This window comes from Equus caballus, chromosome 7 (assembly GCF_041296265.1).
Source record: "Equus caballus isolate H_3958 breed thoroughbred chromosome 7, TB-T2T, whole genome shotgun sequence".
NCBI lineage: Eukaryota > Metazoa > Chordata > Mammalia > Perissodactyla > Equidae > Equus > Equus caballus.
Genome location: NC_091690.1, coordinates 50,944,535 through 50,959,652, shown reverse-complemented (window position 1 = coordinate 50,959,652; position 15,118 = coordinate 50,944,535). Strand labels below are relative to the sequence as shown.

The following is a 15,118-nucleotide window of genomic DNA, read 5'->3' as shown; positions in this document are numbered from 1 at the left end:
AGGGACTTCCAGGCCATTGTGGCGCGTCATCCCACCCACCTGCCCCCAGCGGCTCCCCGATTGGACAGTTACAAAAGGCCACGCCCCCTCACCCCTGAGTGACAGCAGAACAGCAAGACGCAGCCAAACCAGGTTCTGCCAGTGGATCCTGACCTCTCCCCGCCCGGGGCGTTTACATTTAAACAGAACTTTTTCCAGTGCCAGACATTCCTGTTTCCCCACCTCCTTCTGACCGCGTGGTAACAGGTGTGACGGGGAGTTCCTGATTCAGTTTTAAGGAGGAGCAAGTACAGACAAGAGGGTGATCCAGGCCAGCGCACACGGAACAAGAGGCTCTTAGGTCCTCTAAGGGTTAAGAGCTTGGTGTAAGGCTGCGAGGCCACTCAAGGAACCCTGACCCTTGTTTAGAAACAGACACTTAAATGTGACCTCACCATCTGTAATAAAGCGTCTGGCTCCATTTTGATCTTTAATCCTTGCTAGCGTTCAACCTCCCACCCTTCCCTTGCCCATGCCCACCCGTTTGATTTTTGTTTTTTTTTTTGAGGAAGATTAGCCCTGAGCTAACATCTGCTGCCAATCCTCTTTTTTTTTTCTTTTTGCTGAGGAAGACTGGCCCTGAGCCAACATTCATGCCCATCTTCCTCTAGTTTATATGTGGGACGCGTACCACATCACCGCTTGACAAGCAGTGCCATGTCCCCACCCGGGATCTGAACCCGGATCAGGAAGCAGAACATGGGAACTTAACCGCTGCGCCACCAGGCCAGCCCCTCATTCTGTTCTTAAAGAATCCTGGGGCCCTTGGCTCTGGTGGGAAGTAGGAACCGCACAGCCCTGGCTGGGCGCAAGGACTCTTCTCAGACGGATTTCAATATATGAGATGTGTTCACTACATTCTCAAGTTTCCATTTTACACTGGAGGGACGTTTATTTCAGATCAGTTTTTGCCTTTGTCCCTAGAGAATTCTGAAATGTAAATGGTTATAATGTTCCTAAGGGAACTGATTCCTAACCAGCTTCACTTATGTAAGAAAACCAATAAATGATTATGCAAATGTGAGGTGCACCGGAAAACTTTTTCCCCCAGCTTTACTGGGATATAACTAATGATGCTGTCTATATTTAAAGATTAGAAGTAGATGATTTGATATATGTATACCATAGTCAATCAATTAAGCATTCTCACCACACACAGAAATTAACTATGTCGGGGACATATGTATCAATTAACCTAGAAATTCTAATAAGCTAAAGAAAGTGGATTGCAGAACTCTTGCATTTCAAAGCTCCAATGCTTTTATTTACATACATGAACAGCTTCATTGAGATATAATCCAGATACAGTCATGCCCCACATAATGAAGTTTGGGCCAACGACTGACCACATATACCACAGTGGTCCCATAAGATTAGTACCATAGTACTAATCCATACTACGTAAGCCTAAATTTCCTATTTTTTTCCTATCATTGCTCTTGGTGTCATATCTGACATATTTTTGTCAAATCCAAGGTCAGGAATTTTTTTCTTTGTTTTATATACTCTTCTTATACTTTTACTCTCATCTTTAGGTCTCTGATACTTTTTGGGAAGTCACTGTATGTTGTGGGTTTTCAGGGTACAATCTCTGCCTTTTGCATGTGGCTATCCAGCTGGCCCAGCACCAAGTAATGAAAAGGATATTCTTTCCTCACTTTGGGGACCTTTGTCAAAGATCAGTTCACCATAAACGTGGGGTTTATTTCTCTAATTTCAATCTTCCACAGATCTCTCTGTCCATCCTTGTGTCAGTACCACGCTAGCTTGATTACCTTTCCTTAGTATAAAATTTGAAATCCATAAATGTTACTCCTACAAGTTGGTTTTTCTTTTTCCAGATTGGTTTGGCTATTCTGGTTCCCTTGTATTTTCATAAAATCTATGAAACAGCTTGCCGATTTCTAGAAGAGGTACAGCTGGGATGATGATGGGTATCACAGTGAATCTCTAGGTCATTGTGTGGAGTAGAGACATTTCAACAACGTTAAGTCCTGGAAACCATGAAGGTGGTATAGTTTCCTATTTATTTGTACATTTCTTAATTTCTTTGGACCATCTTTTGTAGGGTTCCGTGTATCATTTTGTCCTTTGGTGTGTTGTTGTTTTTCTAGTTCCCTTGTTAACTTGCTATCTTTCGTTTTCAATGTGGATGTTTATTGCCATGAACTTCTGTCTTAGTGTACCATACGCTGCACACAAGTGTCCTGCTATTTTTCTTCCCTGGCGTCCTTGGGTTTCCCTAGAAACTCACTTTTGGGTAGTCTGTGTCTTGCAATTCTGTTTTAACACACTGTTTTTATACTGGAGCCCTGTTCACATGTGGAAAACTACTAGGGTGGGAAAATGTTCTTATAATTAAACCTGTGAAAATTTGATAGGACTTAATCCCTGGACCATGAACTTCAAACAGGTTCTTGGCATTTATTCCTCCCCTCTTGTCAGAGAGAAATCCTGACAAGTCTGGGAGTTGTCTGACTGCTCTTTCCCCAACCAGATAAGGTTTTGGCAATTAGTTTTTTTTTTCAGGGATGGCCAAAGTTAGAGAGGGCCGAATGCTTTGTGTATACATCAAAATATTTCCCCCCATTTCCTGCATGAAGCATGAGTAGTTTTTGCAGTCTTCATGAGAACCTGCTTGGGCTCCTGGATGAAAAATACATAAATTTTGGAGGGCTCTCTAAGAATTGACTCCCTAACTTTTAACTCTCAAGCAAGTCCAATCTGGGTCTCCAGCAAATTCATTGTTAACAGTTTATGCGTTGCAGGAGGGTGCTGGCTCCAGTTGTTTCTCCTCTGGGTAAGTGGTAATTCTCTACATTTGCAGGTCTCTCATTTGGGGAGCACTGGTTTGCCATGGAATCTCAACTCTCCCTTGTTTCTAAGAGGTGTTGCTTTTCAGGCTGTTCTGTTGTTTTCTTGTTGTGAAGACGAGATGATCAGTCAGAGCTCTTTACATATCGGAACAGAAACCATCCTTCACTTCCATTGCTGTATTTTCCCTGGTGACACTAGTCCATTCTCACTAGCTACTTCTACTGCTGGGGCCACGTGGGGGGTTTCAGTTTTTCTTTTGTGACCAATACATCTAGACAGATTACCATGCTGGAATTTCTGTATTTGTATTTTCATCATCTCATAAAAATTCGTTAACCTGAATACCTGTTTGTCACTGAAAAGTCATTTTCCATTGGTTACCTTCTGTTTATTATTGCCATTTTGGGGGCAGAATTAACTATCGAAAATGGGACTGAATGTCAAACCTATGTCACAACATGTATCAGTTTAATAGAAATATGTTTATGACTCTAAGGTACTTTCTAAGGAAAGTAGGACAAGGGCAAGCTGGTTGGGGTCACTTGTGCAAAGGAGAATGGCTTGAACCTTTAAGGTGTATAGGGGTAGAGGCTGCAGGTTTTCAAGGTTTGACCCTCCTAACTGTTGGCACCAAAGGGGCAAGTGTCACCCTTCCTGACTTCTTTACCCATTGTCACATCGTGGGCCAGAGAGGGTGAGCAAGTATCTAATGCCAAGGAGGAGAGAGATGTTAACAGTGAGGTCAGTCTTTATTCAAGTTCACTCCTGAGGCTCATTGACTGAATAACGACATGTCTCATTAAAAGCATTTGAATTTGAATGTTAATTGAAAAGTCATGTGAAAAGGACAAGCCATTATAAGTAGGATCACAAAGCCTCCAAAAATCTTTCACTCCAGTCATCCCAGGGTGTTGGAGATCCAGGAAAGTGTGTCAGTGTGGTTCCAGAACTATGTTCAAATATTCTAGTAATCTTACCGTTTACTCTAATTTGTTGGCTCATTTCTTGTGTTCTTGGAGGCCCCCTGCCCGTGCAGCCTGCCTACATGCAGCGAGCAGCCCTTTTACTGGACAGAGCTCTCCGTGGATGGGTAATAAATACTTTAAAGCCAACTGCTCAGCAGCTCCATGGCTGCCAGGGGGTTTTCCTTCAGGGAAAACATCTCAAACACTACCTGTCTGCTGCAGGTATTTTGAGTGTTTTGGACCTTTCTTGATTGGCAGGAATGATGTTTGTTGAGTGACATCATGTGTGCCCAGGTCAGCAGCAGTCATTCCAATGAAAATGAACACAAGCACGCAAATGGTTGGAAAATAGCACATTTGTGTGGATGGTTTTGGGGTAGTTTGGTTTTCGTTTTTTTTTAAAGATTTTATTTTTTTCCTTTTTCTCCCCAAAGCCCCCTGGTACACAGTTGTATATTCTTAGTTGTGGGTCCTTCTAGTTGTGGCATGTGGGACGCTGCCTCAGCGTGGCTCGATGAGCGGTGCCATGTCCACGCCCAGGATTCGAACCAACGAAACCCTGGGCCGCCTGCAGTGGAGCGCACAAACTTAACCACTCGGCCATGGGGCCAGCCCCAGTTTGGGTTTTTTTTTTGAGGAAGATAGTCCTGAGCTAACATCTGTACGAATCCTCTGCTTTTTGCTGAGGAAGACTGGCCCTGAACTAACATCCGTGCCCATCTTCCTCTACTTTATATGTGGGACGCCTGCACAGCATGGCTTGACGAGTGGTGTGTAGGTCCGCACGCAGGATCCGGGCCGGTGAACACAGAAGCGGAACGTGTGAACTTAACCACTGCGCCACCAAGCCAGCCCCAGGACTTGGTGTTTTGAAGGCAGGTGTCCAAAATGAAATATTGAGACACAGGGCACAGACTACAGGCAATGTTAGGAGGAAGACCAGGAGTGGCATATGAGAGTGGTGGCCAGGGGGCATGAGTAGAAGAAACCAAAGACCTGCAGGAATGATCATTTTGACAGAAATGTCACCTATAGAAAGGCTCCACTTACCTGTTGCCAGTGAGCCTGGTGATCAGAACAAAATAATAAGCCCCAAAGACTGGGGATTGTATGTAACTAATGAGTCAAACAGCAGGAACATCCATTTAGAAGAATGCAAGTTTGTCTAAACAAGCCATTAATCCCCACAGGGTTGCAGCCTAGGTCATGACAGAGGTACAAGATCCACTGAACACCTTTTTCAAGAGCCTAGTGTTTTATACTTTGAGACTTTAGTTGATAAAGTCAATAATTTCTAGTGTCTTGGTGAGTCCTTGATTCTGGCTGCAGGAGGATCATGTTTAACAGGATGAGCAATTTGTCTATAAAAGGTTCTACCATGGTCTGAGCGTAGCAAGCAGCTCAGCAGAGGGTGAGCAGCCCGACAAAGTCCACCTGCCACCAGCTGTAGGGACCCCTCCTCCACCTGCACTTAATGTGCATGGATTCTATTACCTGTCACACGTTTTTCACATCAGGTGTGTTGGTCCAGAACTGAGTTGTCCATGGAAGCAGAGGGGAGTCCTTTGAATCATGCCTAGGTCTTTAGGTTAGAGACCTCAACGATTTTGTATTATAGGGACCCATGTGTCAAGATTAATGCCATCAGGTCTGAGGGGTCAGTATGTGTCTCAGAAATTTGAGTGAATTTATCGCCAAGCAAGGAAATGAGCCCCTGCAGACTGAGGTTTAATATGTGCAGAGTAAGGAGTGACCTGACTTGTACTTGGGTGTGTGAGGTAGGTATCCCAGGGTTCTTTTAGGCAGAGGGGCAACCTTGGCTAAGGAGGTGTTACTATTGGTGGATGCGACAGCTAGACCACTGGCAGTTGCAAAAGGATCTGTAACAATGTGCAGATGAGTTGGATTCTTGCCCAGGGAATTCTCTGTTGCCGGCATGACTACCTGGGGTTTGACTCACCAGTCTGACACAATCTGTGATCAGGGCTGGCCTGTTTGATCTGGGGAAGAACACAGCAACTCTGCAGTGGACCCATCAGGTGTGGTAGTGCACACTGTGCATAAAGTATAAGAACTCCCTAGTCCTTTATGTGTCCCCAAATCACACCTGAAATGGCCAATGTGTCTAAAAAGGAGACGACCTCCTCCAGAATATACTACCTCAATCAGAGAAGAGGGTAACACACCTCCTCCTGTAGGTGATATGCCAGAAGCGCCATTTTTGGCTCTATCCTATAAGTTCCGATGTCTCCTCAAATAGTTGTCCTCTATTTGGCAAGTCTGAGGGGTCCTGCAATCAGGCCCAAAGGCAAAATGGGTGCTGGCTGTGAAAGATCATCAACCCAGGTCCTCAGAGGGCCTCCATTTACAAAAATACTCTGTGAGTTGCCATCAGTTGCTTCTCTAACTGTGTGCAGCACTGGATGACAATAGTTTCTGGTACAAGAAGGCCTTGGGCAACTTATGTCCACTGCGAGGGGTTTAGAGACTCTGGGATGCACAGTGGGAGGCTGCTACAAGCCTCTATGGTGAAGGGAGAGGCTAATGGAAGACAGCTATTTCAAAAATTTCTAGAGCCCTTTGTGGCCCAATTCAAAGTCAGCCAAAGTGTAAGTGTTGTATGACAAAGTAAGAAAGCAGGACTAATAATTATGCGATGTTTGTGGTCACTGTGGCTGACAGAATGTGCCCATGATATGGGTTCTACGAGCGCTTCTGTCACCCTCTCAGCTCACAGCCCCCTCCTGTTGCCTCAGAGAAATTTTTCAGAGTGGGATATCTGTGGATTTCTAAAGATGTTTCCAACTCAGCAGGCACAGAGCAGGCCTGAGTTGGGAAATGAAGAGCTGGAAATGGTCTGTGGATGGCAGTGAAAAGAACTGATGCTGACGCACATGGATGAGGATGTCCCCAGGCAGATCCCTCCCGGGATTCACTTTTATGCTTCAGAACCACAGTTATTTCCAAAGATCAGCCCACACACTTGATTTAAACTCAAGGACAGAGTCTGGGAGCCCTCTCACTTCACTCCCGTTATGATTCTGAGCTGAGGGCACGTGCAACCCTAGGGGGTGTTTTCTCAATTAAGACAGGGCTGCAAGAAAGGCCTGTTGAGGACTGAGTCCTTCTTGCCCAAGCCTTCAATTCTTCTGCAGAAGGAGCCCACAGGCTAGAAAGAAAAGTCAATGCATTAAAGAGGTTCAGGAGAAGTTTAACATTCTCTTAGCATAGGAAACAATTCAGTTATTCATTTTCCATTAATTATATAAATATATTTTAGGTATACTTGTGAATTTCCAAATGTTTACTAATACAGCCATCAAAAGATGCAAAACATGCCATCACCAAGAAGAACACTCTTGTGGTGCCCATTTGAATGAAACCTCTCCAATATGTAAGTTAACACTAAAAAAATTGGGAAAGATTAATGCTTACTTTGCTCTTTATTAAACCTTGTGGGCTGGCTGGCTGGCACAGTGGTTAAGTTTGCATGTTTCACTTCAGTGGCCTGGGGTTCACTGGTTCAGGTCCTGAGTGCGGACCCATGCACCACTTGTCAAGCCATGCTGTGGTAGGCGTCCCACATATAAAGTAGAGGAACATGGGCACGGATGTTGCTCAGGGCCAGTCTTCCTCAGCAAAAAGACAAGGATTGGCGGCAGATGTTAGCGCAGCGCTGATCTTCCTCAGAACAAAAACAAAAACAAAACCTTGTAGCTGTTACTCTTGTTTCCCACTTTTCCAGGACTTGTGCGTCTAAGCACATGGAAATGAAACCTGTGAACAGCAAAATGGGTGGAGGGGCTTTGGGGATCAGTGAAGCCAAAAACTTCCAGCTACTCCTGGGATAAAAAGACACTATTTTCTCTCTCCTCTTATACTCAGGATGTTACTCAGAATGACACCCTCTCTCTGCAGCTCACTCAATTATTCCTGGGATGGTTGCCTCTAACCAGCCAGAGCTCTTTGTGCTGTTTCCACGGGGAGATCACAGCAGACTCACAGAGATGTCACTCTACCCATAGAACTCACTCAGGATGAGCTAGAACAGGGCAGGTGAAGGCAACTGTCTCTCTAAGTGGGAGGAACTCCATGGTTTACTGGGGTGCATGTTGCACACTCAGTCTATACAGGAGCAAAATGAAAATGACAAAGACTAATATTTCAAGTATCTAAAGGTAAAATAAAAATCCTCTCAAATGACATTAAAAACAAAGACACCACAAATATCTGTGGCCTAAATCAATAGGAAGTTTCAGGTCCCAGATAATAATGACATCCTCACTCACTCCTACCCTCGCAGAACAGATATATACACAGCTCAGCCACCCAATAGCTCACATTAGTTTTTACATTTCTTCAAAGCCCTTAATTCCATCTTATCAGACAAAGCTTTACCATGTATTAATACTCTCTCTTTTCTCACAAACATATAAGCATCAGGACTGGAAGAACTCATTTGTTTCAAGCCACTATATCCAAATCCCACTGGGCCTTACTTCAGCTGCACTGGGTACACTGCCTGTATAGAGCAGGCAGGTGAGGGATGCTGAAACATTAGCATCAACAGCACAGCCTCTGAGAAAGGAAAGCTGGATTGGCACAGTGGTCCTGTCTCTCTCCCTGGCTGGGTTTCATTGTCTCACAATTTACCTAAACTCAAAGGCCTCAGTTGAGTCATAAAAGAGATATTAATATTATGCAGTATGCCAAGAACCAAATTTACATATTACAAACGAGGTACTTCATGATCAACACTAATTCACCGCAGGAAATACATCAGTGTCTTGACTATAAGTAGGAAAGACAACAACTGTTCCAGAGGACCAGGAGCTGGCTGCATGCACTGCAAGGTCAAGTCTTACCCTGCTCAAGGGAAAAATGTCACACACCTCCTTCCTCAAAAGTATAGTTACCAAGATAAAACTAACAATATTTTGTAAACATACCAGTAAAAATGGTAAAAGATAAAATTCTAAATTATAAAGATAACTAATATTCCCTTTTTACTGAAATGACTCACTGGAACTTCTTACAACTTAACTTCAGCTCCACTGCATTGTTTCTGCCTTCTAGAAAACAATGATTAGGTTTACCACAGATAACATACTCATCAAAGATAGAATTAATTTTACCTGCTCACAACATTCAATCCAGAAAATGACCTGCTTCCTTGAATAGCAATCAAATCCACACACTCACGCCGAAATCTTGTAAGAAGTCCTTCTGAGCACTCTGTTCCCAGTATTCCTCCAGTCCTTTAGGTCTGTGTCATTCTTACCAGAATTCCTTACACCCCTCTCTTTGACTACAGGTGCAATCCTGCAGGTCAGTTAAACACGGCACTGAAAAACCATGACTGTCAAGTTTTCAGTTAAGAATGGATGAGAAATTAGTTTCATGACAGAAATTGTAACTATAACAGAATAAAAAGTAGAGTTTGCCTGAGGAAAAAGTATCTGAATTTGCAAGCACATGATAAAATAAACTCATAATGTATAATGGTTAAATGAAGAAAACTGCAAGGGATATCTGAAAATCCCTAATTAACATGGATTTTAACATATTCAGAGGAAATGAAAACCAGAATAACACTTAGTAGCATTCAATGGATTAGAACAGTTGATAAAATACATCAATGAAACAACTACAGATGTGCTCATTTCCAAAGCAAATATACCTAGCTTAATGACATGGAATCAAACTATTGAAAACATATTGACAAATATGTTCAGGTACGTTCTTGACACTTACGTGGGTTTTCCACTTGTGTGTATTCTCCAATATCCTCAAAAGTTTGCATCACAAACAAAGGCTTTCCCACTTCTGACATTCATAGGGTTTCTCTCCAGTGTGAGTTCTTTCATGTGTTTGAAGACAACTGGGAAACTAAATGGTTTACTACAATTTTTACATTAACAGTTAATCTCCAATAAGATTTTTTTATGTATCTGGAAAACTAGATGAGACCTGAAGGCTTTCCCACATTCTTCACATTTATGTGGTTTTTCCTCTAGTGTACATGCTTCCATATCCTTGAAAGTTTTCATGAGAAAAAAAAGGCTTTCCCATTTTCCTAACATTCATAGGGTTTCTCTCTGGTGTGAATTCTCTCACGTCTCTGAAATGATGTGAGAAAAGTGAAAGCTTTACTCCCTTTTTTACCTCCATAAGATTTCACTCCAGTATGAGTTCTTTCGTGTACATGAACATTACTGGAAAACCTGAAGGCTTTGCCACATATTTTACATTCATAGGGTTTCTCTCCAGTATGAGTCCTCTCATGTTGTCGAAGAGAACTAGCACATCTGAAGGCTTTACCGCATTCTTTACACTCATATGGTTTCTCCCCAGTGTGACTCCTTTCATGTGTTCGAAATGCAGTGGGAGAAATGAAGGCTTTCTGACATTCCTTACATTTATAAGGTCCATTCCCAGCGTGAAAGATCACATGTGATCGAAGGCTTGATGGAGCTGTAAAGGCTTTCCCACATTCCTTACATTCATAGGGTTTCTCTCTAGTGTGAGTTCTTTCATGTATTTGAAGAGAAGTGGAGTAAGTGAATGCTTTACTGCATTTTTTACATTCATAGGGTTTCTCTCCAGTATGAAATCTTTCATGTCTTTGAAGAGAAGTGGAATGTGTGAATGCTTTACTGCATTTTTTACATTCATAGGGTTTCTCTCCAGTGTGAGTTCTTTCATGTACTTGAACATTACTGGAAAACCTGAAGGCCTTAGCACATATTTTACATTTGTAGGGTTTCTCTTCAGTATGAGTCCTTTCATGTATTTTAAGAAAACTGGGGAAAGGGAAGGCTTTCCCACATTCCTTACATTTATATGGCTTCTCTCCATCTTTTTGATAGTTACATGGTTTGTGTTCTATATGACATCCAACCTGTCTATTAACAGATGAATGATGCATTAAGACTTTTCCACATGCACTGTATTCACATGCTTTAGCTCCTGCAGTTTTCTTGTTCAGATTGAGATTTGAAGTAAGGCTGAAGTTTTCTCCACATTGACTGCCCTCTTCACTTTCACAGAGTCTCTCTACCATATGACTTCTGTAAAAAAGAGATTTTTAATGATTTCATATTTGTTATATCTTTTATGATTTACAGAACAAGTTTAGGTGTGCTGTCTCATCTGAACTGTCTGAAACTGAATATACTGACTGCTTTGCAATAGGAATTCATCCTTGCTATTATCCAAACAGTAACAATCATATATAGGGTTTGCTAATACTATTTCCAAGTGACTACTTTGCAAAAACGGAATCTCTGCATCAAATTTCAGAGAGCATATTTGGTTAAAATTTTGTAAAAAGAGCTAAATTTGAAGCAAGGGTTATTTGACTTCTTTGCTTCTTTCTAAAATTTCATTACATACCAGGATTCTCACATGAGACACTGCTTTCTATTGTGAGTGTCACTCACCTTGGTTTTTGCCCCTGGTTTTTGTACTGATCTTCAACACTATGATCTTCCTGTGTTTTTCCTGAAATGCAGACACATAAACTTGACTTTAAAGTATTAGAAATTATAGAAACATTTTTAGATTCTAGGCTCATGATGAGCTTTGATCATTTCCAGTTTATTTACCAACACCTCCCCCCATCCACCTTGTACATCTGAGAACAATGTTGATGGGCAAGATACACTTGTTCTCTCATTGATGCAGTGAAGGAATGTCCTCATTCTTACCTACTGAGGCCAGGATCCTGAAGGTTTCCCACATCACATCTCTGTAGAGTTTCTTCTGAGAAGGATCCAGTAAAGCCCACTCCTCTGGGGTGAAGTTCACAGCCACGTCCTCAATGACCACTGAGTCCTAAAACATCCCAAATATGTGCACAGCAGGATGAATAAGACTCAAAGCACTGGACACCCATACTCCCATTTGTAAGAAGGTTATGTACAATACTGTCATGTCCAAAAGTGTATTCTGTGATGTGATCATCAAAAATGCATTCTTTTTCTTTACACAGTTCCTCACCAATTTAACAGCATCATGTACACAAGAAATTATTTACACATTATTACTGTGATCACATTACATTGTATTTCTCTGTAATGGCAGGGTCCAGAGCATGTTGGGAAATGACAGATATGACATAAAAAGAAACAAATATTATCATTTTAAGAATGATGATTCCTTACAAGAGAAAATTCTTTCATCTTCATCTTTATTACTCACCATTTACAGCACGCCATGAGGCAAAGATACAAATCTGCATAAGGTTTCAATGAAGAAAAACATAAGAGAAGAACTGAAAGTTTGTCTATTTCTATCACCAAACAAGGAGTCTAGGAGGCATGTAGAAATCAAATTTTTAATAAAGCCCAACTGGGCAGATGGTCCTGAAGTACTCCAGGCCATCATTACAAGTAACCAGCTGTAGATGGCTGAATGTAAATATTCTTGTGAGGACATTGCTTTTTAACTTGTGTAATATTTCTTATAGGCTCAGGTCCTCCCTTCCGTCCCTGTAAAATTAGATGAGGACAGAAAGTTATTTGGAAGTCACAGCTCAGACACAATTAAGAAGGCAGGACAACTTGGACAATAATATCCGTATGCTCACATGCCTCAAGGCTGCTTCCCACCAATGTCAGAACACAGTGAAATGACAGTGTGCCGTAAGAGCTCTCTCTAGTCAAATTCTAACAGTGTGCCCTGGGCCTTGCTGGCCTGGAGCCAGGTTAAGAGCTACAGATTGCAAGGCAGTTCACTTAAGTCCACAAAGGCTTGATGGTCAATTTGGCAAAGATTATTGAATCTGTAAAGGATTTGAAAGAGCTTTCCTTCAACAGAACATAAAATCCCCATTCTCCAACTTCATGAGGAAGTGTTTCCTCATGAGCCACTCGAGATGATGCCCTGCCAACTTCTGAGATGACACTTAAGGAATTTACAAGCTCTCATTCTTGACCTCACAAGAAAATGAACAAACTTGAAATGAAAACACTCTTCTTAGATCCATGAGAGCCTGGAGGTCAGAGGGCAAATGGGTGTCGCCAAAAATAAGAGATAAGAAACACAGCATTTTTGATTTTGTTTTAAATATTTTCTTGAGGTCAAAATGGTTTAGAATGTTGTGTAACTTCAGGTGTAATTATTATAGATCAGTTTCTGTATAGACTACATCATGCTCTTGACCAAAAGTCTAGCTTATATCCATCACCATATATATGTTCCCCTTTACCCCACCATCCTACCCGCTTCTCCTCTGGTAACCACTAATCCGCGCTCTTCATCCATGTGTTTATCTTGCATATATTGGTGACATCATATGGTGTTTGGTTTTCTCTGTCTGGTTTATGTCACTTAACATAAAACGCTGAAGATCCATCCAAGTTTTTGCAAATGGGATGATTTTGTCTTTTTTTATGGATAAGTAGTCCATTGTGTATACACACATCTTCTCTATCCAGTCATCAGTCAATGAGCACTTGGGTTGCTTCCATGTCTTGGTTATTGTGAACAGTGCTGCAATGAACATAGGGGTGCATAAGTCTCTGAGTTGTTGATTTCAAGTTCTTTGGATAAATACCCAGTAGTGGGATAGCTGGGTAGTATGGTAGTTATATTTTTAGTTTTTTGAGAGATCTCCATACTGTTTTCCATAGTAGCTGCACCAGTTTGCATTCCCACCAGCAGTGTATGAGTGTTCCCTTTACTCCACACCCTCTCCAACAGTTGCTATTTTTTGTCTTGGTGATTTTAGCCATTCTAACAGGTGTAAGGTGGTACCTTAGTGTAGTTTTGACTTGCATTTCCCTGATGATTAGTGATATTGAACATCTTTTCACGTTTATTGGCCACCTGTATATTTCCTTTGTAAAAATGTCTGTTTATATTTTTTGCCCATTTTCTGATCGGGTTTTTGTTGTTGTTGTTCAGTTGTGTGAGTTCTTTATATATTATGGAGATAAACTCTTTGTTGGATATACGATTTGCAAATATTTTGTCCAAAGTGGTGGGTTGTCTTTATGTGCTGATCCTTTATGTGCAGAAGCTTTAGTCTGATGAAGTTCCACTTGTTTATTTTCCTTTTGTTTACCTTGTCTGAGTAGACATGGTTGATTCAAAAAGGTACTGCTAAGACCAATGTCAAAGGGTGTAGTGCCTATATTTCTTCTATGAGTTTTATGATTTCATATCTTACCTTCAAGTCTTTGACCCAATTTGAGTTAATTTTTGTGTATGGTGAAAGATAATGGTCCGATTTAATTCTTTTGCATGTGGCTGTCCAGTTTTCTCAACATCATTTATTGAAGAGACTTTCCTTTCTCCATTGTATGTTCTCAGCTCCTCTGTCTAAGAGTAGCTGCCCATAGATGTTGTTTGATTTCTGGGCTTTCACTTCTCTTCCATTGATTTGAGAGTCTGTTTTTGTGCCAGTACCATGCTGTTTCACTACAGTTTTATAGTATATTTTGAAGTCAGGGATTGAGATGTCTCCAGCTTTGTTCTTTTTTCTAACGATTGCTTTGGCTACTCAGAGTCTTGTTGGGTTCCATATAAAGTTTAGGATTTTTTGTTCTATTTCTATGAAGAATGTCATTGGGATTCTGATTGGTATTGCATTGAGTCTGTAGATTGTTGTAGGTAATATAGACATTTTAACTATATTTCTTCTCCCAATCCATGAGCATGGAATATCTTTCCAATTCTTTATGTTGTTTTCAATTTCTTTCAATAACGTCTTATAGTTTTCAGTGTATAGGGCTTTCACTTCTTTGGTTAATTTTTTTTTCTGTGCTATTTTATTCTTTTTGTTGTGCTTATAAATGAGATTGTATTGTAGACTTCTCTTTCTGCTAGATAGTTAGTATAGAAATGCAACTGACTTTTGTTAAGTTGATTTTGTACCCTGCAACTTTGCTGTAGTTGATCATTTCTTGATAATCCTTTTAATGTATTGCTATATTTGGCTGCCAAATATTTTATCAAGAATTTTTGCATCTAGGTTCATCAGCAACATTGGCCTAGGATTTTCCTTTTGTGTTGACCTTGTCTGGTTTTGGTATCAGGCTGATGTTGGCCTCATAGAATGAGTTAGGAAGCATTACATCTTGTTCAATTTTTTGGAACAGTTTGAGAAAGACAGGTATTAAATCTTCTTTAAATATTTGTTTGAATTCTCCAGAGAAGCCATCTGCTCCAGGGCTTTCGTTTCTTGGGAGGTTTTTGACTAGTGTTTCAAGCTCTTGTGATTGGTCTTCAGATTCTCTACTTTTTCTTGATTCAGTTTTGGGAGGTTTTATGAGTCTAAGAATTTATCCATT

At 41.1% G+C, this 15,118-nt stretch overlaps 1 protein-coding gene across 3 annotated transcripts in view; it reads right to left on the bottom strand.

The window, feature by feature from the left end:
• Positions 1-7,014: 7,014 nt before the first annotated feature.
• The window catches only part of LOC100056435 (zinc finger protein 709), a 32,036-nt gene continuing 23,932 nt past the window's right edge, over positions 7,015-15,118 (bottom strand). For all 3 annotated transcript variants that reach the window (XM_070274072.1, XM_070274073.1, XM_070274074.1), the window contains 3 exons: positions 11,531-11,657; positions 11,264-11,324; positions 7,015-10,891 (listed from right to left, as the gene is read on the bottom strand). In XM_070274072.1, the coding sequence (XP_070130173.1) occupies positions 9,898-10,891; positions 11,264-11,324; positions 11,531-11,657 (1,182 nt within the window). In that variant the 3' untranslated portion in view covers positions 7,015-9,897. The remainder of the gene's footprint in view (positions 10,892-11,263; positions 11,325-11,530; positions 11,658-15,118) is intronic.